Source organism: Esox lucius, chromosome 2 (assembly GCF_011004845.1).
Source record: "Esox lucius isolate fEsoLuc1 chromosome 2, fEsoLuc1.pri, whole genome shotgun sequence".
Lineage (NCBI taxonomy): Eukaryota > Metazoa > Chordata > Actinopteri > Esociformes > Esocidae > Esox > Esox lucius.
Genome location: NC_047570.1, coordinates 5711457 through 5736884, shown reverse-complemented (window position 1 = coordinate 5736884; position 25428 = coordinate 5711457). Strand labels below are relative to the sequence as shown.

Below are 25428 nucleotides of genomic sequence, written 5' to 3'. Positions count from 1 at the left end.
CCGGCTGGGGAGCAGTGTGGCTCTCTGCTGCGGCTTTAGCGCCAGACACAAGGATTCATATGAAGTTAAAAAAAATCTGTATTTTCTCAAAGATTGGTCAACATGTAACTCCCTGATGGACCTTTCCTCAGATATCTCCATCAACACAGTGATTGTCTGGTTATCTTTCTGTTCAGTTGTCATCAGAGTGTGACTAGATTTAGATTACAGGTCTGTAGATGCAATGTCTTCTTTTGTGGTATTTGGCTGTGGACTGCATTGGTGGAATTCACAGTAGGCCAGACCAGGGATGGGAAATGTCCTCGAGGGCTTGAGTGTCACAGTCCTCACCATCTCCTACAAACACAGCTGATTAAACTACTGTAACCGCATTCTAAACTGAAGCAAATTATTTGTGGACTGCAGTTGCCCTGGGTCAGATGTGTACTATAAATATTTGAGTCAGCGGTATAACATGTGATGGCAAAAAAACTAGTTTTTAATGGATAGATGTTATAGGATGTTTATCTATATGTTCTTTCAAATTTCTAAGCCGCTTGCTGTGCAGCTGCTTTTTTGCGACCATGGATTTTTTCTTGCTTGTGAAACATAGAAAGTGCCAGTAATTTGCTCAGCACATTGCCTGGGTTGGTGAGAGGAATGTAATAAGTTGCCTTCTCATGTCGCGCTTTAGCGACTCCATGTGGTGGATTAGGAACCTGCAAGTTCCTCTGTGGTGGTTAGCTGGAAATTAATTCTGCTCTAAATGTGTAATTAGGGGCGTACTTACTGATTGAGAAGCAAAACTGTTTGGCAGGAGGTTTTTTCTTCTTCATGAAAACCCATGTCTCTTTTCTTCAGGAGTGGTCCCCTGAGTCAAACCGCTCCATCTCCAATCAGAAGGCGAAGAACAACCGGGCACATGATGTAGTCACCCTGACCAACATTGTACCTTCAAGCGAGGAGGCACCCCAGACCCCTCAGGAGACCACTAGGTAACAGTGCACTCTGAACCACCGATGACCCATCCATCTGGTGCTCCCAAGCCTGTGCTGTCACCCTAACCTCTGCCCCGAATCACTTGTTTAAATTCAAAGCTGCAGACAAGTTTCTGTCTGAACTACTATTCATGAGTCATCTTGTCAGCTTTAGGACCAGTACTTAACAATGAGAGTGGGAGTCATTCCTCATCGACAGTGTTTTGCTGTGTGCACAGATCGGGGAGAAAGGGGGGTGGGGGAAAGTTGTGGAGGAGTATCATGTTTTACAGATTCTGTTACCAGGAGACAATGGATGTTTATGAATTCTTCAGTTTTTATTTGCTCAAAGAATTATGACTGTGGTTCTCAAGGCCACTTTTTTCCTTTTGAAAATATTATCGTTTGTACTTCCTGTTTGTCGGTTTCAAAGCTGGTTTGTACCAAAGACTGATACATTTCTGAGCTGTTTAAACAATTTTTCCAGGCGTTTGGAAAACACTGTTTGGCTTCTGCTACTGTATTTGCCATGCGCTCTATCTTAGTAACCATGGCCCCCAAGGACTTAACTTCCTGTATCTAGAGAGAGCTGCAGCCTCTAATTAGTCGCTTAGTGTTTGTTTTAGTGCTGAGTCTGAGGGCCTCGTCTCTGGGTTTCATGCATCGAATTTCACTTTGAAATTCGCTTCACCATACACACACACACACAGATTTCAGAGGAGCTGTTCAGACAGTGCCATGACCGGTCTGTACTTCATTGTGTGAGCTCCAAGATCACATCAAGGTATATTGATGCGTTTTGTCACAATTCAATAGATTAGAATTTTCAAGGGGATGACCCATGTTCACTGGCGCCCTCCGTTGGTGAAAGGTGTTGCTACAGGAATGAATAAATGACAAACAGAATGCATGGCTGGGTTTACAAGACGTCTGATTTCAGCGCCCACATGTACTTTGGAAGATACTCGGACAAGAAAAGTTTGGTTTGCTTTTCCCTAGTGGATACTCACCCTCAGCTCTTTCTCTCTGCCAACAGGGGGGTTAAAGATTACTCCTCAGATTGGTCTGATGAAGACATCCCCAAGAAGGTCTTCGCTGCTAATGGGCTGGAGGAGGAGGAGAAGGTAGAAGGTGTACGAGTTAGAGCTCTGTATGATTACACAGGGCAGGAGGCGGATGAGCTGAGCTTTAAAGCAGGTATTAATCCCTACTAATGCTTATTAATATCACTGGACATTGAACCCCACACGCACACACAAATGTCCGTAAGGCAGTAGCATATCATGTTGGTCTGAATGAGTAGTGTTGCCTTGCTAAACCACTAGCAATGGACTCACCCATTGTTAATTTGGCCTATGATGGTATTGCAAACAAATATGAGGACAAAATTAACAGTTGGGAAATGAGCATTAGATTGTAGAACGTTTGTTTGTGCATGCTACGAGTCTTGTGAAAATGTTAATACACCCTGTGGAAAGTTTTTATTTCAATACATGGATATGTAATCTTCACTTCACTGACAGATAAAGGTAGCCTAACAAGTGACACCGAAATATTATACTTTGCTATCATGTATTCATCAAAAATCAATAGAGATGCATTTTCATAGTACACCCCTAGCTGTGACAGCTGGTGTTACCCACTTTGGCTGAAATAACTTAATGTGGCCATTTCATGTAACTGTCTCTCAGTTTCTTACATCGACTGAGAGGGATAAAAACATGTGCTCCAGTTGTAGCTTTGCTTGCATGTTTTGTGTCCCTGGGATTTTTAGAAACTTCTAAGAGCATCTTTCAGTCAGGACAAACTCCCACGGACATTGCCAGTGGTCTCGGATTTCCTCCATTTGTAGATCATCTGTCAGACAGTGAAATGCTGCACTTGGAATTGCTTGGAATTGGCATTGTAACCCCTCCCAGACTCCGGGGCATCAATCTTCTGAGGGCCTTGGATAGGTATTTTGATCATGAGGTGTTAACACTCACCCATATGGTAAAGACCAAGCCAGAGCTGGTTTCTAATCTTTGTGGAAGGCTACCAAGTTACTTTAATGATTTTCTAATCCTTTGCACCTGTTTTGGTGCACCTGATTTCAAATTTTAGCCATTTTGTGTATGGTAAATGTCCGGGTGTTTTCCACATAAGGAAATTGCATTTGTTTGTTTTAATTGCTTAAATGGTTTCAAAGTAAAACATCTTTGGAGGGATTTGTTAAATTGACTTACATTTATCAATCAATGTGGTTGGAATTTTGCTCAGTGTCTGTTACCAAATACAGTGCCAGTCAAATGTTTGACACCCATTCACTTGCCAATTAAAGTGAATGGGTATGTCCAAACATTTGACTGGTACTGCATGTAAAACAAAAGACAACTTTCCCGGGGGTGTATGTACTTCTTCACATGACTCTAACTATCCTCTGTCTATCCTAACAATATTTACACATATATGTGTAGGAAATCCTGGTTGAACTTGTATTTCCCATCTGGTCATCTTAATTCTGGAGGTTTAACATTCAAAAATGTAATATAAATAATCAGAATGCAATACATGGCATGTCCAACCAAATGATTCTCATACGATCATTGATTCTAAAGGTGCATCTTAAAAAATGTCTATGTCATGGAAAAGTTCATTTCATTCTGGAATTCAAATCAAGAAGTGACACCTTTATATATTCTAGATTCATTACACATGAAGTGAAACATTTCAAGCCTTTTGTTTCAATCTTGATGATTACGGCTTACAGCAAATCCAGTATCTGAAAACATTAGAATAGAAAATGTACAATACAGAAATGTGAGATGAGCTCCAATCTGCTAATAAACTAGCTGAGCCTTCAGTACACACAACCACAATCATGGGGAAGACTGCTGACTTGATAATTGTGCAGAAGACACTCATTGACACCCTCCACGAGGACGGTAAAGCCACAGAAGGTCATTGCTGAAAGGGCTGGCTGTTCGCAGTGTGCTGTATCAAAGCATATTCATGGAAGGTTGACTGGAAGGGAAAAGTGTGGTAGGAAAAGCTACACAAGCAACATGGATGAGCACAGCCTTGAGAGGATTGTCAAGCAAAGCCGATTCAAGAACCTGAGGGAGCTTCACAAGGAGTGGACTGAGGCTGGAGTCAGTGCATCAAGAGCCACCACGCACAGACATGTCCAGGAAATGGGCTACAAGTGTCACATTCCTAGTGTCAAGCCACTCCTGAACCAGAGACAATGTCAGAAGCGTCTTACCTGGGCGAAGAAGAAAAAGAACTGGACCATTGCTCAGTGGTCCAAAGTCCCCTCTTCAGATGAAAGTACATTTTGCATTTCATTTGGAAATCAAGATTCCAGAGTCTGGAGGACGAGTGGAGAGGCACAGAATCCAAGTTGTTTGAAATCCAGTGTGAAGTTCTCGCAGTCAGTGATGATTTGGGGGCCATGTCATCTGCTGGTGTTGGTCCACTGTGTTTTATCAAGTCCAGAGTCAATGCATCCGTCTACCAGGGATTTTAGAGCCCTTCATATTTCCATCTGCTGACAAGCTTTATGGAGATGCTGATTTCCTTTTCCAGCAGGACTTGGCACCTGCCCACATTGCCAAAACGACTGGTAACTGGTTTGCTGCCCGTGGTGTTACTGTGCTAGATTGGCCAGCCAACTCGCCTGATATGAACCCCATAGAGAATCTGTAGGGTATTGTCAAGAGGAAAATCTGATACACAAGACCCAACAACTTGGGTTGCTATCAAAGCAACCTGGGCTTCCATAACACCCCAGCGGTGCCACCGGCTGATTGCCTCCGTCACACCACACTTACGCAGGAATTTGTGCCGAAGGAGCCCCGACCAAGTATTGAGGGCATAAATTAACATACATTAAAGGAAACCTTTGCAGGTGTTGAGTTAATTTGCTGATTAGAGCTCTTCTCAGGTCGACATTTCTGTATTATAAAGTTTTTCTTCTAATATTTTGATGTAGTGAATATTTCATTTCCATGAGCTGTAAGCTGTAATCATCAACACTGAAACAAAAAATGCTTGAAATGTTTCACTTTGTGTAATGAACCTAGAATATATGTTGTCACTTTTTTATTTGAAGAAAAAAAAAAAAAAAAAAACTTTTCCTAGATATTTTTTTTTTTTTAGATGCACCTGTAAACTAATCCAGCTCCTCAACACTGCAGGTAATTTGATAGTCATAACAATTGTTTTCTGAGATGTGCATGCATTACCTTGAACAGAATCATACTGTTTATTTGTTAAAAGACCCCACATATCCTAGAATATCCCAAGCTGCTTAAAAGGCACAGGAGGACATGTTCCATTATTGTGAATAGCAGGTAATTCACATGGTCATGATGGTAGGGGGGGACCCCCTTACATCAGTGAAAAACAAGCTACTGGAAAGGTCTCTCTCAGATCTCCCTGCCAGTGAAGCTTAACTGGTCTAATCCTGATCCCCCCCCCCCCCCCCCCCCCCCCCCAGTCTAACCAGGAGCAAATGTCTGTTCTTTTAGATATGTATAATGGGGGTGAGCCCTTGGATTTGGAGAGGGTACTAGATAATAGAAGTTGATGCTTGGCTTCTATGATCAGCCTTCAGAGGGCCTTCAGATAAATATAAACATTTTAGATTTCAGTAATCTAGAAAAGCCTCTGTCTAATTCAATAATCTTCAAGAACCCGTCAGACTGAAAAAGATGAATGAATGTCAGTAATGAATGTCAGTAATTAAGTAATTTTAACAATTTTGTCCTGATCACATCATCTTCTGTTGGCCCTTGTACCTAAAGGTAATGTTCAGAAGTCTAGTACACAATTCTAATATAGCTGAATTACAGTGTGTGTAATTGCACACAATTGTAATTTCTCACACTCCCAGTAGGGGGTGTCTAGGGAACATTCCAGGGATGCTTGAGACTGGAAACAGTTGTGAGGCCTTAAAGCATGTGCCACTGTGCTTTCTTCTCTCCCGTCTTCAAGGTGAAGAGCTAATGAAGATGGGTGAGGAGGACGAGCAGGGTTGGTGCAAAGGGCAGCTGGCCAACGGTGAAGTGGGCCTCTACCCTGCTAACTACGTCCAGGCTGTCCCGTCCCGATGACCGCCTAGCTGCCGTGGGCTACAACGCAGTTAACGGTACTTCAATAGTACAGGCATCACGAGAATTGGCGCCAGACAACAATGAACACCTACAACAGTGCCGTGAGTCCACTAAATGACCGGCCATGCTCGGTTTCACCGAGATGGCGGTTCATTTCAAGGATAATGAAACCCAAGTACAGTTCGAATTAAAACATATGTTTCCTTAACTAACTAAAGGATTAGTAACAAGTATGGAGATCTTCAAACTATAAAGGTTTTCCTCAGTCTTTGTGAGATACATCACCATTAGAGTGCCTTTGAAAAGGATGCCAGGGAAGGACATTTGCACAGCTCTCTCTGCCATGTGACTGGCAGGCAGCACTCAAAACCAGAAACTGTGACGATTTGAGCGACCACCACAGAACACCAAACATGGCAAGTTAATTCCTAATCGACAGAGGATACCCCCGCAAGGATGCAGAAGTGATCTCACTTTTCAGTCATGTATCAAAATGTTGTAGTAGCTTTCCCTCAAAGCACAACTCACTTGAAGTATTTATTAAGTTGAGACGGTATGCACAATTGTTCACCTGCTACTAGTGTTTATTTTCCCACAAGTACCTTGTGTAAATATATATTTTTTTCTCCTAATAGTAGGTTTAAGTAAGTAGAGACTATTGATATGGGTTTTGTTTTGGATAGTTAGTTGATCAAGGTAACAGTACATTAAAACCTACATTGGTTTATGTTTTTATTTTTGTTAAGATAGCCATACTTGGATCAGATAAGGGCTATGAGAGTAATTCCATATTGCCTCATCTTTTTTTATTATAATTAAAGTAGTCAGACTTATTTGCATTGTAATGTATTTTTCTCATTTAAATCATTTGAATTCCTTTTTATAGACTTAACCAACTAAACCAGGGAGAGTAAGACTTAGTTGATTTAAACCTGTGGAATGATGCTGGTGTGTGCAGCTTTGAGGCTGTTTATGGGCAATGGAAAACAAGACTATTGTCTTTACAGCTCACTGTATTTTCACTGTTAGCATGGCTTTACATGAATCCACTGTAGCAATCAATGAGCTTATCTATGTTCAATTACAAAATAAACTTTTAAATGAAATTACTGAGTAACTTTCACTTTGTATGACGATAATGTTGTTAGATGGATTTTTTTGTGTGTATGGAAATTAATTTAGTTAAGCACACAACCATCTTATCTTGAAATTAATAGAACAATACAGAAAAAATTAACTGAACAAACATAACCCTACAATGACTACAGTGCTTCCATGAAATGGATATAAATATTGGAACTTCCTGGTTAATTATCAGCACATTTCTAAGCGATCGTAATTCCGAATTTATATCAATTCCTTGAAACCTGTTAGAGCAGGACAAAAGTTAATTTATTTACCTTTTTATGCCCTGTTAGGCAGGTTTCTGTACTTGTTTTGCCTCAGGACCCACATCAAATTTTTCCCTTTTGTTATAATTCTATATTCATGTGGCTGGAAAACAATTTATGCTATTATTGACCACAAATGTTGCAATTTTATTGTATTAAACAATGTAAAAAAAAACACACAAAAAAACACTTCTGTTGTCATTTATTCCATATTCCTTACATTCTTCATAAATAATGTTGACAAGCTCACTTGTCTGAGACCACACCACCTGCAAAATACTGCTGCTAATACTTGAACAGTTATTTTAAGTAAAAATATGTTCAGATAATTAACAACGTAGTTACTTTATAGTATGCCTTAACTGAAACTGTATACGATTTATATTGCGACTTTCTGGCATGGAATAGTTCATCTTCAGTCTCACTAGAAATTGCTTAAATCTAATGATTATTCCTAGGAAGTTAGTAGATACTAGCAAGCCGATTACTGGCTAATATACTGTTAAAACGTCCATTGGCAAAAGCAATACAGTTCATAGAAGCTATGGTGGAGGTAAACTTGATAAGAAACGTTAGTCAGTTTAACAAATTTCCTCAATGGAGTCTAATGACTGCTGAAATGTATAATTCCATGGTGTAGTGGTTAAAGACCAATCCTTTCATGTGGAAGACTTAAGTTTGAATCTATTGAGAGCAACAACATTTAATAATTATTTCTGGTAGAGTCCATGATTGTCGTCTTTTCACTTGATGAAAAAGTTAGTTATCGTCGCCTTTATTGATATTTATTCCATAAATGTCATTCACGAATGAAAGAAAAAAGTATGTTGTTTTGCCATGAAAGAAAAAAATAAGTTCTTATGCCATGAAAAGAAAATTCTTATGACAATTCCAGTAAGTTAGTAGATACCGGTAAAGCTTATTACTGGCTAATACATAATGCAATACATAGCCGCTATTTGTGTTGGAGGTAAACCTAGTAAGAAATGTTAGTCAGTTAAACTGTATCAGTGTCATTCACGAATGGCCAATTAACTATTAAAACACGCAGTGGCAAAAGGGGATTTGTTCAGGATAGGGTGCTATAAGAGGCTATACTGACAGTTAGCAAATGTACAGCTCCGTGGCGTAGTTGTTAACGACACAGCCTTTCATGTGGGTGACGTGGGTTCGATTTCTATTGCAGGCCGGCTGAACTAGGCTTGTCTGGTTTCTTGTTTCAAATTTCATTATGACATTTCTTCCAGCCATCTCACAATATCACAATTACCTATTGGACAACAACATTAATGTCACTTTTTCTTGTATGTTTATTCTGTTATACATTGTTTTTACAAGCAAATTAACATTTACTGCTTTAAGTAATTATATGGTGCTGTATGACTTTTACACAGTACTGTATAGTGGGGAGAACAAGTATTTGATACACTGCCAATTTTGCAGGTTTTCCCACTTACAAAGCATGTAGAAGTCTGTCATTTTTATTATAGGTACTCTTCAACTGTGAGTGACGGAATCTAAAACAAAAATCCAGAAAATCACATTGTATGATTTTTAAGTAATTCTTTTAGATTTTATTGCATGACATAAGTATTTGATACATCATAAAAGCAATACTTAATATTTGGTACAGAAACCTTTGTTTGCAATAACACCAGAGGTCTCAAACCGGTTCCACGGAGGGCCATGTGTCTGCAGGTTTTTGGCTTTTCCTTTAAATTGGTTCCCAGTTCAGACCTAAACAACCAGGTGGGGGTAGAAACGAACCAATTAGTGACCTAATTAGTCATTAAGTACAAGGTGAGAGCGAAAACCTGCAGACACTCGGCCCTCCGTGTTACCGGTTTGAGACCTCTGCATTACAGAGATCATACGTTTCCTGTAGTTCTTGACCAGGTTTGCACACACTGCAGCAGGGATATTGGCCCACTCCTCCATACAGACCTTCTCCAGATCCTTCAGGTTTCAGGGCTGTCGCTGGGCAATACGGACTTTCAGCTCCCTCCAAAGATTTTCTATAGGGTTCAGGTCGTGGACCTGGGGCCTGGACATGCGCTGGCTTGAGCAGGGGGACCTTGCGTGCGCTGCAGGATTTTAATCCATGACGGCGTAGTGTGTTACTAATGGTTTTCTTTGAGACTGTGGTCCCAGCGCTCCTCCGGTCATTGACCAGGTCCTGCTGTGTAGTTCTGGGCTGATCCCTCACCTTCCTCATGATCATTGATGCCCCACAAGGTGATATCTTGCATGGAGCCCCAGACCGAGGGAGATTGACCGTCATCTTGAACTTCTTCCATTTTCTAATAATTGAGCCAACAGTTGTTGCCTTTTTACCAAGCTGCTTGCTTATTGTCCTGTAGCCCATCCCAGCCTTGTGCAGGTCTACAATTTTATCCCTGATGTCTGATATCCCTGATACACAGCTCTCTGGTTTTGGCCATTGTGGAGAGGTTGGAGTCTGTTCGAGTGTGTGGACAGGTGTCTTTTATAGAGGTAAAGAGTTCAAACAGGTGCAGTTAATACAGGTAATGAGTGGAGAACAGGAGGGCTTCTTAAAGAAAAACTCACATGTCTGTGAGAGCCGGGATTCTTACTGGTTGTTAGGTGATCAAATACTTATGTCATGCCATAAAATGCAAATTATTTATTTAAAAATCATAATCGTACCTATGATAAAAAATTACAGACCTCTACATGCTTTGTAAGTTGGAAAACCTGCAAAATCGGCAGTGTATGAAATACTTGTTCTCCCCACTGTATATAACATTTTAATATCATCAAAAGTTTATTTATTTTAGTAATTCCATTCAAATAGTGAAACTTGTATAATTTATACATTCATTCCACACACTGATATATTTTAAGTGTTTATTTCTGATTTAATTTTGATGATTATAACTGACAACTAATGAAAACCCCAAATTCAGTATGTTAGAAAATTGGAATATTGTGAAAAGGTTCAATATTGAAGACACCTGGTGACACACTCTAATCAGCTAATTAACCCAAAACACCTGCAAAAGCCTTTAAATGGTCTCTCAGTCTAGTTCTGTAGGCAACACAATCATGGGGAAGACTGCTGACTTGACAGCTGTCCAAAAGACGACCATTGACACCTTGCACAAGGAGGGCAAGACACAAAAGGTCATAGCTAAAGAGGCTGGCTGTTCACAGAGCTCTGTGTCCAAGCACATTAATAGAGAGGCGAAGGGAGGGAAAAGATGTGGTAGAAAAAAGTGTACAAGCAATAGGGATAACCGCACCCTGGAGAGGATTGTGAAACAAAACCCATTCAAAAATGTGGGGGAGATTCACAAAGAGTGGACTGCTTCAAGAACCACCATGCACAGACGTATGCAAGACATGGGTTTCAGCTGTCGCATTCCTTGTGTCAAGCCACTCTTGAACAAGACACAACGTCAGAAGCTTCTCGCCTGGGCTAAAGACAAAAAGGACTGGACTGCTGCTGAGTTATGTTCTTTGATTAAAGTAAATTTTGCATTTCCTTTGGAAATCAAGGTCCCAGAGTCTGGAGGAAGAGAGGAGAGGCACAGAATCCACATTGCTTGAAGTCCAGTGTAAAGTTTCCACAGTCAGTGATGGTTTGGGGTGCCATGTCATCTGCTAGTGTTGGTCCGCTGTGTTTTCTGAGGCCCAAGGTCAACGCAGCCGTCTACCAGGAAGTTTTAGAGCACTTCATGCTTCCTGCTGCTGACCAACTTTATGGAGATGCAGATTTCATTTTCCAACAGGACTTGGCACCTGCACACAGTGCCAAAGCTACCAGTACCTGGTTTAAGGACCATGGTATCCCTGTTCTTAATTGGCCAGCAAACTCGCCTGACCTTAACCCTATAGAAAATCTATGGGGTATTGTGAAGAGGAAGATGCGATACGCCAGACCCAACAATGCAGAAGAGCTGAAGGCCACTATCAGAGCAACCTGGGCTCTCATAACACCTGAGCAGTGCCACAGACTGATTGACTCCATGCCACGCCGCATTGCTGCAGTACTTCAGGCAAAAGGAGCCCCAACTAAGTAATGCTGTACATGCTCATACTTTTCTTGTTCATACTTTTCAGTTGGCCAACATTTCTAAAAATCCTTTTTTTGTATTGGTCTTAAGTAACATTCTAATTTTCGGAGATACTGAATTTGGGATATTCATTAGTTGTCAGTTATAATCATCACAATTAAAAGAAATAAACATTTGAAATATATCAGTCTGTGTGTAATGAATGAATATAATATACAAGTTCCACCTTTTGAATGGAATTACTGAAATAAATCAACTTTTTGATGATATTCTAATTTTATGACCAGCACCTATATATACACTCACCTAAAGGATTATTAGGAACACCATACTAATTCTGTGTTTGACCCCCTTTCGCCTTCAGAACTGCCTTAATTCTACGTGGCATTGATTCAACAAGGTGCTGAAAGCATTCTTTAGAAATGTTGGCCCATATTGATAGGATAGCATCTTGCAGTTGATGGAGATTTGTTGGATGCACATCCAGGGCACGAAGCTCCCGTTCCACCACATCCCAAAGATGCTCTATTGGGTTGAGATCTGGTGACTGTGGGGGCCATTTCAATACAGTGAACTCATTGTCATGTTCAAGAAACCAATTTGAAATGATTTGAGCTTTGTGACATGGTGCGTTATCCTGCTGGAAGTAGCCATCAGAGGATGGGTACATGGTGGTCATAAAGGGATGGACATGGTCAGAAACAATGCTCAGGTAGGCTGTGGCATTTAAACAATGCCCAATTGGAACTAAGGGGCCTAAAGTGTGCCAAGAAAACATCCCCCACACCATAACACCACCACCACAGCCTGCACAGTGGTAACAAGGCATGATGGATCCATGTTCTCATTCTGTTTTACGCCAAATTCTGACTCTACCATCTGAATGTCTCAACAGAAATCAAGACTCCTCAGACCAGGCAACATTCTTCCAGTCTTCAACTGTCCAATGTTGGTGAGCTTGTGCAAATTGTATCCTCTTTTTCCTATTTGTAGTGGAGATGAGTGGTACCCGGTGGGGTCTTCTGCTGTTGTAGCCCATCCGCCTCAAGGTTGTGCGTGTTGTGGCTTCACAAATGCTTTGCTGCATACCTCGGTTGTAATGAGTGGTTATTTCAGTCAAAGTTGCTCTTCTATCAGCTTGAATCAGTCGGCCCATTCTCCTCTGACCTCTAGCATCAACAAGGCATTTTCGCCCACAGGACTGCCGCATACTGGATGTTTTTCCCTTTTCACACCATTCTTTGTAAACCCTAGAAATGGTTGTGCGTGAAAATCCCAGTAACTGAGCAGATTGTGAAATACTCAGACCGGCCCGTCTGGCACCAACAACCATGCCACGCTCAAAATTGCTTAAATCACCTTTCTTTCCCATTCTGACATTCAGTTTGGAGTTCAGGAGATTGTCTTGACCAGGACCACACCCCTAAATGCATTGAAGCAACTTCCATGTGATTGGTTGATTAGATAATTGCATTAATGAGAAATTGAACAGGTGTTTCTAATAATCCTTTAGGTGAGTGTATATACGCATGCACGCACACTGAAGATGTATTGCTTCTTCCAGTAGGTGGCATCCTAATGTCATAGCATAATACTGTACGTACAGAATTTCTTGAATGGATTAAAAAACTGGACAGAAGTCCTTAGAATTAAGAAATGCACAACCGGTCTAAGAATTACCATTCAAACTAGTTGTGAAGTGAAGCACATCTCTATCATTATAAAATGCAAAAATATTTTCTAACCCTAATCTTGACTCAAACCATAACCCTAATCTTAACCTACACCCTGAATTTAACCTCAATAACCTAACCATTATGGATAAATGAAGAAGTTAACCCTAACATCTAAACCTAACCCCTTTTCCCTTTTGGGGACCATTTTGTCAGGATACTATCTTTGTGAGGACCAGCATCTATGGCAACCAGGATCACACACACACACAAATGGATGTCGCACTCAAATAAGCCAAACATACAAAATCCAAGCATCCAGGCATGCTGAAAAATGTCTGCCCTATCTTTCAAGGGATAAAACTATCAGTGGGAGCCCAGACACCTTCAGGTAAATCACATTGTCGGCTCTGTCAGTGACTCAGTGGTGCCATCACCAAACTGATAATTGGCTTTGTCAAGATTTCTCTCACATAGTGATGGGTGATGGGTAAAACGTGGTAGCAAATAAGAGGAAACTAGTCTAGTTATGTACCGGTATAGATAGATTGTTTTAGGAGTAGTAAAAAGAAAACATTGCAACATACAGTATACAATTGGCTCTTTAGAATGGGATGAACAAATTCAATTTGGTCATATTTATTCTTTATGTATTGTTTTTATTAATATTTATTGTACAACCCTGTTTCCAAAATAGTTTGGATGCTCCGTAAAATGTAAATAAAAACCGAAAGCAATGTTGTGCAAATCATTTAAACCCTATATTCAACAGAAAATAGCACAAAGACAACATATCAAATGCTGAAACTGAGGCATTTTTTTGATTGTGTAAACATAAATGCCCTCTTTGAATTTAATCAGAAAAGTTGGGACAGATTCAGCAAAAGACTGTAAAAGTTGTGTAATGCTAAAAAACTAACCTGGTGGAACATCACCTGGATACATAATATCAGTAAAAGATTCAGAGAATCCAGAGAAATCTCTGTATGCAAGGGACAAGGCTGAAAACCAATGTTGGATGGCCGGGATCTTCGGGCCCTCATTAAAAACAGCCCCGATTCTGTAGTGGAAATCACTGCATGGGCTCAGGAACACTTCCAAAAACCATTGTCTGTGGATACAGTATGTCACTGCATCCACAAATGCAAGTTAAAACTCCACTAAGCCAAAAAGAAAACATATACAAACAAGATTCAGAACCGCCACCGCCTTCTTTGGGGCTGAGCTAATTTAAGGCGATGTGCAAAACTGTCCTGTGGTCTGTTGAATCAAATTTTGAAATTATCTTGGGGAATCATGGACGCCGCTTCCTCTGGACTAAAGAGGAGAGGGACAATCTGGCTTGTTATCAGCACACAGTGCAAAAGCCAGTATCCATGATGGTAGTGTGTGCATTAGTGCACGTGGTATGGGTGACTTGCATATCTGTAAAGGCACCTTTAATGCTGAACAATATACACAGATTTTGGAGAAACATATGCTGCCTTCCAGATGTCTTTTATAAGGCCTGGCTTATTTCCGCAAGACAATGCCCAACCACATTCTGCACATACAGCTCTGGAAAAAAGTAAGAGACCACTGCAAAATTACAAGTTTCTCTGGTTTTACTATTCATAGGTATGTGTTTGAGTAAAATGAACAGTTTGTTTTATTCTATAAACCACTGAAAACATTACTCCCAAGTTACTAATACAAATATTGTCATTTAGAGTATATATTTGTAGAAAATTACAACTGGTCAAAATAACAAGAAAAATATGCATTGTTTTCAGACCTCAAATAATGAAAAGAAAACACATTTTTCAACCACAAAATACAAATATTTTTACTTAGGAAGAGTTCAGAAATGAATTTTTGGTGGAATTTTTTATCACAGCTTTCATGCGTCTTGGCATGTTCTCCACCAGTCTGTCACATTGCTGTTGGGTGACTTTATGCCACTCCTGGCACAAAAATTCAAGTTGCTTGGTGGTTGATGGCTTGTGACCATCCATCTTCCTCTAAATCAAATTCGAGGTTTTCAATGAGAATCACACCTTGATTCACCTGGCTGTGTGGCATGGAGCATTGTCCTGCTGGAAAAACCAATTCTCAGAGTTGGGGAACATTGTCAGAGCAGAAGGAAGCAGGTGTTATTCCAGGATAACCTTGTACTTGGCTTGATTCATGCGTCCTTCACAAAGACAAATCTGCCCGATTCCAGTCTTGCTGAAGCATCCCCAGATCATCACCGATCCTCCACCAAATTTCACAGTGGGTGAGAGACACTGTGACTTGTAGGCCTCTCCAGGTCTCCATCTAACCACGACCAGGTGTTGGGCAAAGATAAATATTTGACTCGTCAGTGAAGATGACCTTACTCCATTCCTTGACGGTCCAATTCTTCTGGTCTTTTGCAAACTTCCGCCTGGCTCTTCTTTGATTCTTATTGATGAAGGGCTTCTTTCTAGCTTTGCACGACTTCAGCCCTGCCCCTAGAAGCCTGTTTCGAACAGTCCTCGCCATGCTTTTCACCCCAGCTGCTTTTTCCCATTCCTTTTGTAGATCACTTGATGTCATCCTACGGTTGTTGAGTGACATTCAAATGAGTAATCTCGGTCAGTGGACAGTCTGTAGCTTTGTTGTCCCCAATGTCTGTTGCTTGACATTGTTCTTAGGCACCACCGTCTTTGAAATTTTCAGTCATCCTGAAGCATCCTGATGCTCACTGTATCCCTCTGCCAATAAAGCCAGAATTGAACCCTCCTTTTCCTCATTTAAAGCTTTTCTTTTCAACTCTTTTGTCATGCTGAATAGTTTTTTTTTAATTCAAATCACATTTGAGATACTACTGGCACTGTTTTTGCCATCCAGCTGGTCCTATTGCAGGAGGATAGTGATGACCACACCAGTGGTTTTTATACTCGTTAAAATAGATTTGGTTCAGGTAATCACCTAATCAGTACCTCATTAAGTAAAATGAGGTGTACCTGTGTTGGAATTTAACAGACACTGGAATGGAATGGCTGCCATACATGTAGACATGCTGATTTAAGAATAATTAGGAGTGGTCTCTCTTTTCCAGAGCTGTATTACAACAGCATGGCTCTGTAGTAAAATAGTATGGGTGTTAAACTAGCCTGTCTGCAGTCCAGACCTGTCAACCATTGAAAACATTTGGGTCATTATGAAAAGAAAAATACGACCAAGGAGACCCCAACTGTTGAGCAGCTGAAATAAAACATCAAGCAAAAATGGGAAAACATTTCACTTTCAAAACTACAGAAATTGGTCTCCTCAGTTCCCAAATGCATACAAAGTATTGATAAAAAAAGAGGTGATGCAACACAGTGGTAAACATATGCCCCTGTCCTAACGTTTTTATTTTGAAATGTGTTGCTGGCATCAAATTCAAAATGGGCCTGTGTTTTTCCAAATACAATAAAATTTCTCAGTTTCAACATTTGATATTGTCTTTGTACAATTTTCAATTAAATATAGGGATAAATAATTTGCATTGCATTCTGTTTTTATTAGCATTTGGCACAGCGTCCCAAATTTTTGGAAACAGGGTTGTCTTTTTTCACCCTTATTTAACCAATAAGAACACTTTCTAATTTTCAGCAATGATGTGGTTGTATGCTCTTACAAAAATAACAATGACTAGTTTGTCTGCTTGTGTTCCAAAGACACACACGTGTGAATGTTTTTTTTGCTTATCCCACTCTTCTTGGGGCACTCAGAGAAGGAGCAACCAGAAGGAGCAACCCTGAACACCTTTTCAGTCTTTTTCTGGTTCTTTGACTGCAGATAATCTTTTGAGCAGTCCATGTGCTTGTTCAGATTGCACTTAAAATGTAACAATTTACATTTTCTAAATTTGTAACAATTTACATTTTCTAAGTCTCTAAACTATTACTTATTAATGTTATTATTCTGGGCTATTGACATCCTGAAGGACACGGCAGGATGCTTTTGTGAGTCTGTGCTGGTATTAATAAAAACCTCAGTGGAGATTTAGGCGTAGCCTGCTGTCCCAATTTTCTTTCAGGCTCAACACCTCCTGCTGGAAAGGAAAGGAGTCGTGTCTGGCTCAAGGAGTTAGAAGTGGTTCAAAGCACAGCAGATCCATTCAACTGATAACATCACTTTTACACTTGCCCCCATCTCAGTATAACCTCCCACCCCTGCAGTGGTTACTGGTTAGACGCTATAACTGCTACGATATTTGCCACCCGATTCCGTTTGTGGACTGAAAGGATGCTTGCTATCACCCCTACTCTACTCAATCTGCACAAGTGACTGCACTTTATGTCAGTCATTATTGTCAACCAAATCAATGGTGAATACTGTCATTATTATTGTCAACCAAATCAATGGTGAATACTGTCATTATTAGCATCATTTCTGCACCCCCTCTTTTTTCCCTTTTTTTTCTTTTTCTAATGCATCATTTCACACTCAATCATACAAACTCACACATAAAAGACACAAATACAAACAGAAAAACATCATACTATGTAAGTGGTGCACTGAAAAAAACTGTTCTAAGCAGCCCCATTGAAGTCAATGGACGCTCGGCTTCAACAGGGAAATGCACTGTGACACTGCGGGATTGTATGAGAAGAAAATCGAGTGAGCTGACCTGTAGCTGATTCTGAACTAACTAGTTTTAGAGATGAACGTGTTTTAACACATTTTTTGTCAATAAAATGTTTACACAATAGTACATATTTGACCATTCTTTTTTTTGACATTATAGGGGAAGCCGAGCTTCCCTTGCAGTCTTAAAGAAATCCCCACTGGCATGTGGGTGAGACAATGTGTGCAGTTAGGAATTCAGTGCTTGTCCTCTGAAAATGTTCACCTGGCAGAAGAGGACTGGTTACCCCTCTGAGTCTAGTTCCTGTCTAGGTTTCTCCCTTCTTAGGGAGTTTTTCCTAGCCACTGAAATTCAACCTTGTTGTTGTTTGCTCCTTGGGGTTTCAGGCTGGGTGTTTTGTAAATGCACTTTGTGTCAATTGCTGTTGTAAAAAGGGCTTTATAAATACATTTGATTGATTGATTGCATTTGTCTGAGTGACACTCAACAACCTCCCCGGACCTGGAAAGCACCACATGTTCTTGGTCTAGTCATTGTGCTATTTGGTCAGCACAGATCCTGTTTCTGGGTTACGTACACATGTACCTTTGGTATGTATATTGTGGATTGTGATCAGATGTGCCTGTCTTAAGTTGTCCCGATTTCATAGTTGGGATCTTACTCACCACTGGCTAACCAGCCCTCTTCACTGGCCACACTTCAGGTCACATATCGGGGAGGATTGGAGGATGTAATATGTCAGGAGTACTTCTCGAACAGCCCATAGCACACACCAGTTTTATCATGCGTTTCACCTATGTATCAATCTGGCTTCAGGAAAAAGCATAACACAGTTACAGCAGCCATGAAGGTTTTAAGTGACATCACTACTGCCCTTGATAAGAAATAACACTGTGTCTCACTTTTTGTTGATCTCTCAAAGCTTTTCATGCAGTACATCATACTATACTGAAGCAAAGGCTGTCAAGCATAGGTCTTTGTCAGCATGCTATTTCATGGTTTGTCAACTAGTGCACGGAATTTAATGGGCTTGCATCAGATACATTGTATGTTCTAAGTGATGTACCCCAGGGCTCTGAACAGGGTCCTCTCTTGTTCACTATTTATATAAATGATCTAGATAAAACTATATAAAATGCCAAACTCCACTTTTATGCCAATGACTCTGTTATTTATTGTTGTGTTTTGACCTTAGCGAAGGCTTTTCAGAATTTACAAACTGCCTCTAATGCTGTTCAACATACCAGCATTAAAGGCAGTGTCAATTGAAGCTTGTTCTCATTGTAGACAAAACCAAACTAATGGTGTTCTCTAAAACAAGAAAGAAACCTATGAATCTCCCAAGTTTTGTTACCTACCAGGGAAATGTGATTGAGGCAGTAACTTCATATAAATATCTTGTAATTCTAATTAATGATGACTTGTCCTTCAAACTGCATATACTGCAACTTGTAAAAAAACTTAAGTTGAAGTTGGGATTTTATTTTAGGAACAAGGCTTGTTTCTTTTTTAAAGCCAGACAAAATCTTATTTCGGCAACCTTTATGCCTATACTGGAGGCATTGAGATTTATGGAGCATTGAGATTTATCCTAAATTGTCAGGCACTTACAGACTTCTGCACCTTATATGCTGAAGTTGGATGGCCTTCCCTAGCATCCTGTAGACTTAGCCACTGGTATACCTTTGTTTACAAAGCCGTTCTGGGTTTATTGCCTTCATATTTATCTTCTTTTATCTGTAAAAAATGTGGTAAATACTCTCTCCGCTCAAAGGATGTTATTTTGCTTACTGTACTAACAGTCAGAACGGATTTGGGGAAAAAGTGCCTTCATGTAGTTATGGCCATTCAAGGCTTCATTACCGTTCTTCTAGCAGCAGGATATTATGCTAGTAGTGCTAACTCAGATATTCTTTTTCAAAATAAAAGCCATCATTGAAATATATAAGGTAATATAGTTAATCCAGTCTGTACATTTTCTGTTAAATGTCCGTTCCAATGTTATTCTTGTCTGTTCTTTTTCACAGACTAGATTAAGTATATTGCCTTGTACATTTCAATGATGGCTTTTTTTTTGTGTTGCCAGCATAATATCTGGCTGCTAAAATAACGCTAATGAAGCCTCAAATGGCCATCACTACCTTCATGTACTCTTCCCCATCAGATTTGAACACCTTTCAAAATCATTCTAAACTGAAAGAACTTGTCTATCTTGGCAATTTTAAATCATTGATGATGGACTTGGAAGCTAATTCCCTTACATGTCCAGTGTTTTTAAATATGTTGGGTCAACATCTGTGGAATTATTCTGTTTATTGTCTTCTGGATTTATTGATTATACTTGTATTTGTTATATTGTATTCTAGGACGCTTTTGGAAAATAGATTTTTGATCTCAATGAGCTTTTCCTGGTTTAATGTGATTTTCTGTCATTCACAGTTGAAGAGTACCTATGATAAAAATTACAGACTTCTACATGCTTTTTAAGTGGGAAAACCTGCAAAATCAGCAGTGTATCAAATACTTGTTCTCCCCACTGTATTTGAATCTCTCGAGGCTCAAGGCGTCCACTGATGCTGTCTTGAAGCTCCTCCCGGGTGACCGAGCTTCTCACCCTATCTCTAAGGGATCGCCCAGCCACCCTGCGGAGAAAGCTCATTTCGGCCGCCTGTATCCGGGATCTTGTCTTTCGGTCATGACCCAAAGCTCATGACCATAGGTGAGAGTAGGAACGTAGATTGACTGGTAAATCGAGAGCTTCGCCTTGCGACTCAGCTCTTTCTTCACCACGACAGACCGATACATCAACCGCATTACTGCAGAAGCTGCACCGATCCGTCTGTCAATCTCCCGTTCCTTCCTTCCCTCACTCGTCAACAGGACCCCTAGATACTTAAACTCCTCCACTTGAGGCAGGCACTCTCCACCAACCTGAAGTGGGCAAGCCACCCTTTTCCGACTGAGAACTGACGACAACAAAGTCGATCATCGACCTGCGGCCTAGGGTGTCCTGGTGCCACGTGCACTAATGGACACCCTTATGCTTGAACATGGTGTTCGTTATGGACAAACTGTGACTAGCACAGAAGTCCAAGAACTGAACACCGCTTGGGTTCAGATCAGGGGGGCCATTCCTCCCAATCACGCCCCTCCAGGTGTCACTGTCGTTGCCCACGTGGGCGTTGAAGTCCCCCAGTAGAACGATAGAGTCCCCAGTCGGAGCACTTTCCAGCACCCCTCCCAGAGACTCCAAGAAGGTCGGGTACTCTGCACTGCCGTTCGGCCCGTAGGCACAAACAACAGTGAGAGACCTATCCCCGACCCGTAGGCGCAGGGAAACGACCCTCTCGTTCACCGGGGTAAACTCCAACACATGGTGGCAGAGCTGGGGAGCTAGTCGGAACCTCTCAACCTCACGCACGATCTCAGGCTCCTTCCCCGCCAGCGAGGTGACATTCCACGTCCCTAGAGCTAGTTTCCGTGTCCAGGGATCGGGTTGTCTAGGCCCCCGCCTTCGACTGCCGCCCGATCCTCTCTGCACCGGCCCCTTATGGTCCCTCCTGTGGGTGGTGAGCCCACGGGAGGGCGGCCCCATGTCGCTCGTTCGGGCTGGGCCCGGCCGGGCCCCATGGGGAAAGGCCCGGCCACCAGGCGCTCGCGAACGAGCCCCAACCCCGGGCCTGGCTCCAGGCTGGGGCCCCGGCTGCGCCATCCTGGGCGACGTCACAGGACACAAACTCTTTTTCATCATTAAGGGGTTTTTGAACCGCTCTTAGTCTGACCCGTCGCCTAGGACCTGTTTGCCTTGGGAGACCCTACCAGGGGCATATAGCCCCAGACAACATAGCTCCTAGGATCACTCGGGTACTCAAACCCCTCCACCACGTTAAGGTGGCAGTTCAAGGAGGGGGGAAGAGATACATTTTACGGTTTATGTTAGTCCGGTTTAACTATGCATATATTTCTTCATGAAGGTTTCAAATCATGTACCATTGTCTATCAGTTTAAAATGGCACACTTCAATCTGAGAGCAAATTAAATCTGCAGAAATCTGCAAAAAAAAAAAAGATTTTACCGTTTTAAAAAACATGGATTGCATAGCAATTTATTTCTATGGTGAGGACGGCATGAGAATACCCACTTTGTGGTGTTGAAATTAACATCTGTTTCTCTCTATCTTGTACTCAAGAAATGGCTTCAAAGAATAAGTTGCAATGGTCTTGCATTCTATGTTATTCAATAGCTAGTGGACAGAGTGACCCTTTGTAGACAAAAACTGTCATAATGATCCATCAGGCTAGCCATCTTAGCTGCTAGAAAAAAGGCTACCATTCTGAACGTTGAAATGAATCGACACACCTCATCAAATTGACTATGTCAAATTCTGTAGAGTTTTGGGCTGGAGCTTAAAAGACATGACAAAATCAAAGAATCAAAGAGCCCGGGAGGGTGTAATAATCTTCATTGTGTGGCATCTGGACAGTCAATAAATACCCAAAATTGAAAATGAACTAGTCACAAGTTGTTGTTACCCATGTATAATCATCAATCTATCAAATGTATTCATATAAGCTGTTTTTACAGCTTGTCACAAGGTGCTTTGTCACAAGGTGCTTTTATAAAACACCCAGCCTGACACTCCAAGGAGCAAGCAACAACAATGTTGAAGCACAGTGGCTAGGAAAAGCCACTGTGCTTCAACACCTTCATACCCCTTGGCCACACTATACTTAATCATAGACCATGCTGAAGAGATGAGTCTTTAGTAGACTCTTGAAAGTTTGCACTGAGTCTGCATTTCTAACCTTAATTGGCAGATAATTCCACAGTAGCGGAGCTCTATAAAAGGAAGCCCTGCCTCCAGCTGTTTGTTTAGAAATTCTAGGTACAATAAGAAGGCCTGCATCTTGCGATCTTAGGTTACATGTAGGTATGTATGCATCATTTCAGTGAGGTAAGTAGGAGCAAGTCCATGTATTGCTTTATAGGTTAACAATAACCTTAACAGGCAACCAGTGTAGTGAGGCTAGTACTGGAGTAATGTGTTCAAATGTTTTTGTTCTAGCTGGGATTCTAGCAGCTGCGTTCAGCACTAATTGAAGTTTAGCTATGTTAATGGTTAGCTATATGTTACAGAACTGGCTTATAATTATACTGTATATTCTCTTGACACTAGATGCGTCTACTGATGTTAGCTAGGTATCATCGTCATCATGAATGAGCACTTTGCTTAGGCTAAGATTAATCAAGTCCTCTAGCTAGCAAGTAAGGCAACATTGGCAATGTTGTTATTGTATTACAGAGTTTTATAATCAACATTTAATTGTAATTTTTGTCAAACCTAAATCAAAAGCTTGGAACCTGTACTTATGGATACGTGTGTGTTGAAATAAAATATAAAACATCTGCCAATCCGAAGCTGCTAAGCCCATCTTTATCTCCCCAATCACTGTCTGGTTTTGGTCTACGTCTACATGGCTTCAGGGCATAATGCATGGAGGAGAGATTATCACCTACATCTTTGATCCCTGTCATGCCCTGTTCCAAAGATTCTCCTCCTGCAGGGCCAGGCCATGCAAACTTTAAGTTGTCTATTTTCTAGTCTCTACATTTTAAGTATTACTATTACACAAAGTATAATCACGATTATGCATACATAGCTAAAATAAATTTGATGTACAACCCCAACTTCTTTCTGTAAAACAAAGTTGGTATCCACATATGTAATGTTTTGGTTTGTATTGGAACTAAACCGTAATAATTTTGCTCACCTGTGAGTTACATGTGCTTGCAATACAAATATTACATATTCAACAAGTTTGAATATAGAAAGGGACTCATTCTCCTGTTTTCTGTCTTGCGCGTGTACCATAATAAGTATGGAGGATAGAAAGAACCCCAAGGCTACAAGTCCATCTCCAGACCTTAATGTTCCTGTTTCCACCATACGTAATGTTATCAAGAAGACTGTACACAGAAATTCCCTGGTCATTGATTCTTTTGCATGAATTCTTTCTAGTTATTTGCCATTTAAATTCTGTTTACATACCTAACGTTTTACCAAAGCTGACCTAACTCCATGTGTATCAGAGTAGCTTTGATGTGCCTCTGACCTGCATGACTGTCAAAACCCCATGGAGTGCCAATGACACATCACACGTATACATGAATAATTGAGAAGTTGTATTTCTGGCCTTTGAAGATATTGGATTTCAAATGGGCGGCATAGAATGCTATGGCAACTCGATACAACTCTCCTATTTGACCATTGTTTTTTGAATTTCAATGAGTTCGCTGAAATCTTACAATAGTCTTCGAGAAAAATATGGCAAATCAATCATTGAACACATATTGTAGAATATCAGGGTTAAAGAATGTGCAAGGTTTCAATACCACCGAAAAAGTACCTTTTTTTACATGGCAAGCCAGATACTGTAGGTATGAACCCCCTTAGACTCTCTTCAACCCGAAACCTTTGCTATCCATGCTTCCTGACTCTACAGTGGTGAACCTTGCATGATGAGGGGTCTGTGTAAGACATGTTCACCCTCAGAATGTGTGGGAGTGGGGATGGAGAAGGAGGAAGACTGGTTGGTCTCCTAGCAACAGCACGTAACAGAGAAGAGAGATTGCGGAGGAAACAATGCTCCAGAGTGCTTTTGCCAGTCTCCACAGTGTGTTTTATGAAAGGTGTATCTCCATCCAGTGATATCCACTCAAGTACATAAAAGCCAATTCATGTAGGCTGCTTTTGAAAATAGCAATAGACTTTATGGTCCTTTACCATGAAAATATCTATTTTAACTAAATGTAACTTTTGGCTTTGAAGTGTAATTATGATTCTAGAATGTCTCACAAAGCATTGTTTGCTTTCTATGCTTACTACTTCCATAGTCCTACAGTTGCGCTCATAATTTTGCTTACCATGGCAGAAATTGTTTTAAGGATAGTGATCATATGAAGCCATTTATTATCATAGAGTTGTCTGGCTTAAATCCTAATGATAACAGAAATCACCCAAATGCCCCTGATCAAAAGTTTAAATACCCTTGAATGTTTGGCCTTGTTACAGACACACAAGGTGACACACACAGGTGAAAATGGCAAGTAAATGGGAATTTCCCATACCTGTGGCTTTTTAAATTGCAATTAGTGTGTATAAATAGTCAATGGCTGAATCTCAAATCGCATACTATATAGAAGTGCGAGAAGATTAGTATGTCTTCAACCATGGTATGCTGAAAATAGTATGCCAAATGTTCCCTGATGGTCTGCTATTTCTTGTGGATATTCGAAGTTCGCATCCATGCATACTTTTTGGGGTAAAACAGACCACAACCCCTTGCGCACAGTAAAAGAGGAAGGGTTTCCACGATTCTCTCGTCCATTCACTTGATGACAAAATCAGTTACTGTGCCAATGTCACAAAAAACTCTGTAATTTGGAGTGACGAGACCACATACATAAGCGCAATGTTTGGAGAGGGGTCAACAAGGCCTATAGTGAACAGAATACCATCCCCACTGTGAAGCATGGTGGTGGCTCACTGATGTTTTGTGGGTGTGTGAGCTCTAAAGGCATGGGGAATCTTGTAAAAATGGATGTCAAGACGAATGCAGCATGTTATCAGAAAATACTGGCAGACAATTTGCTTTCTTCTGCACAAAAGCTGTGCATGGGACACTCTTGGACT

The 25428-nt window shown here is 40.8% G+C and overlaps 1 protein-coding gene across 6 annotated transcripts in view; it reads left to right on the top strand.

Annotated features, from left to right (window-relative positions):
• Positions 1–7158, top strand: part of pacsin3 (protein kinase C and casein kinase substrate in neurons 3) — a 28574-nt gene extending 21416 nt beyond the window's left edge. For 5 of the 6 annotated variants that reach the window (XM_010899367.4, XM_010899366.4, XM_010899369.5 and 2 more), the window contains 3 exons: positions 841–974; positions 1993–2153; positions 5934–7158. In XM_010899367.4, coding sequence (XP_010897669.1) covers positions 841–974; positions 1993–2153; positions 5934–6052 — 414 coding nt within the window. In that variant the 3' untranslated portion in view covers positions 6053–7158. The remainder of the gene's footprint in view (positions 1–840; positions 975–1992; positions 2154–5933) is intronic. The other variant, XM_020056731.3, reaches the window with a different exon arrangement.
• Positions 7159–25428: the final 18270 nt, after the last annotated feature.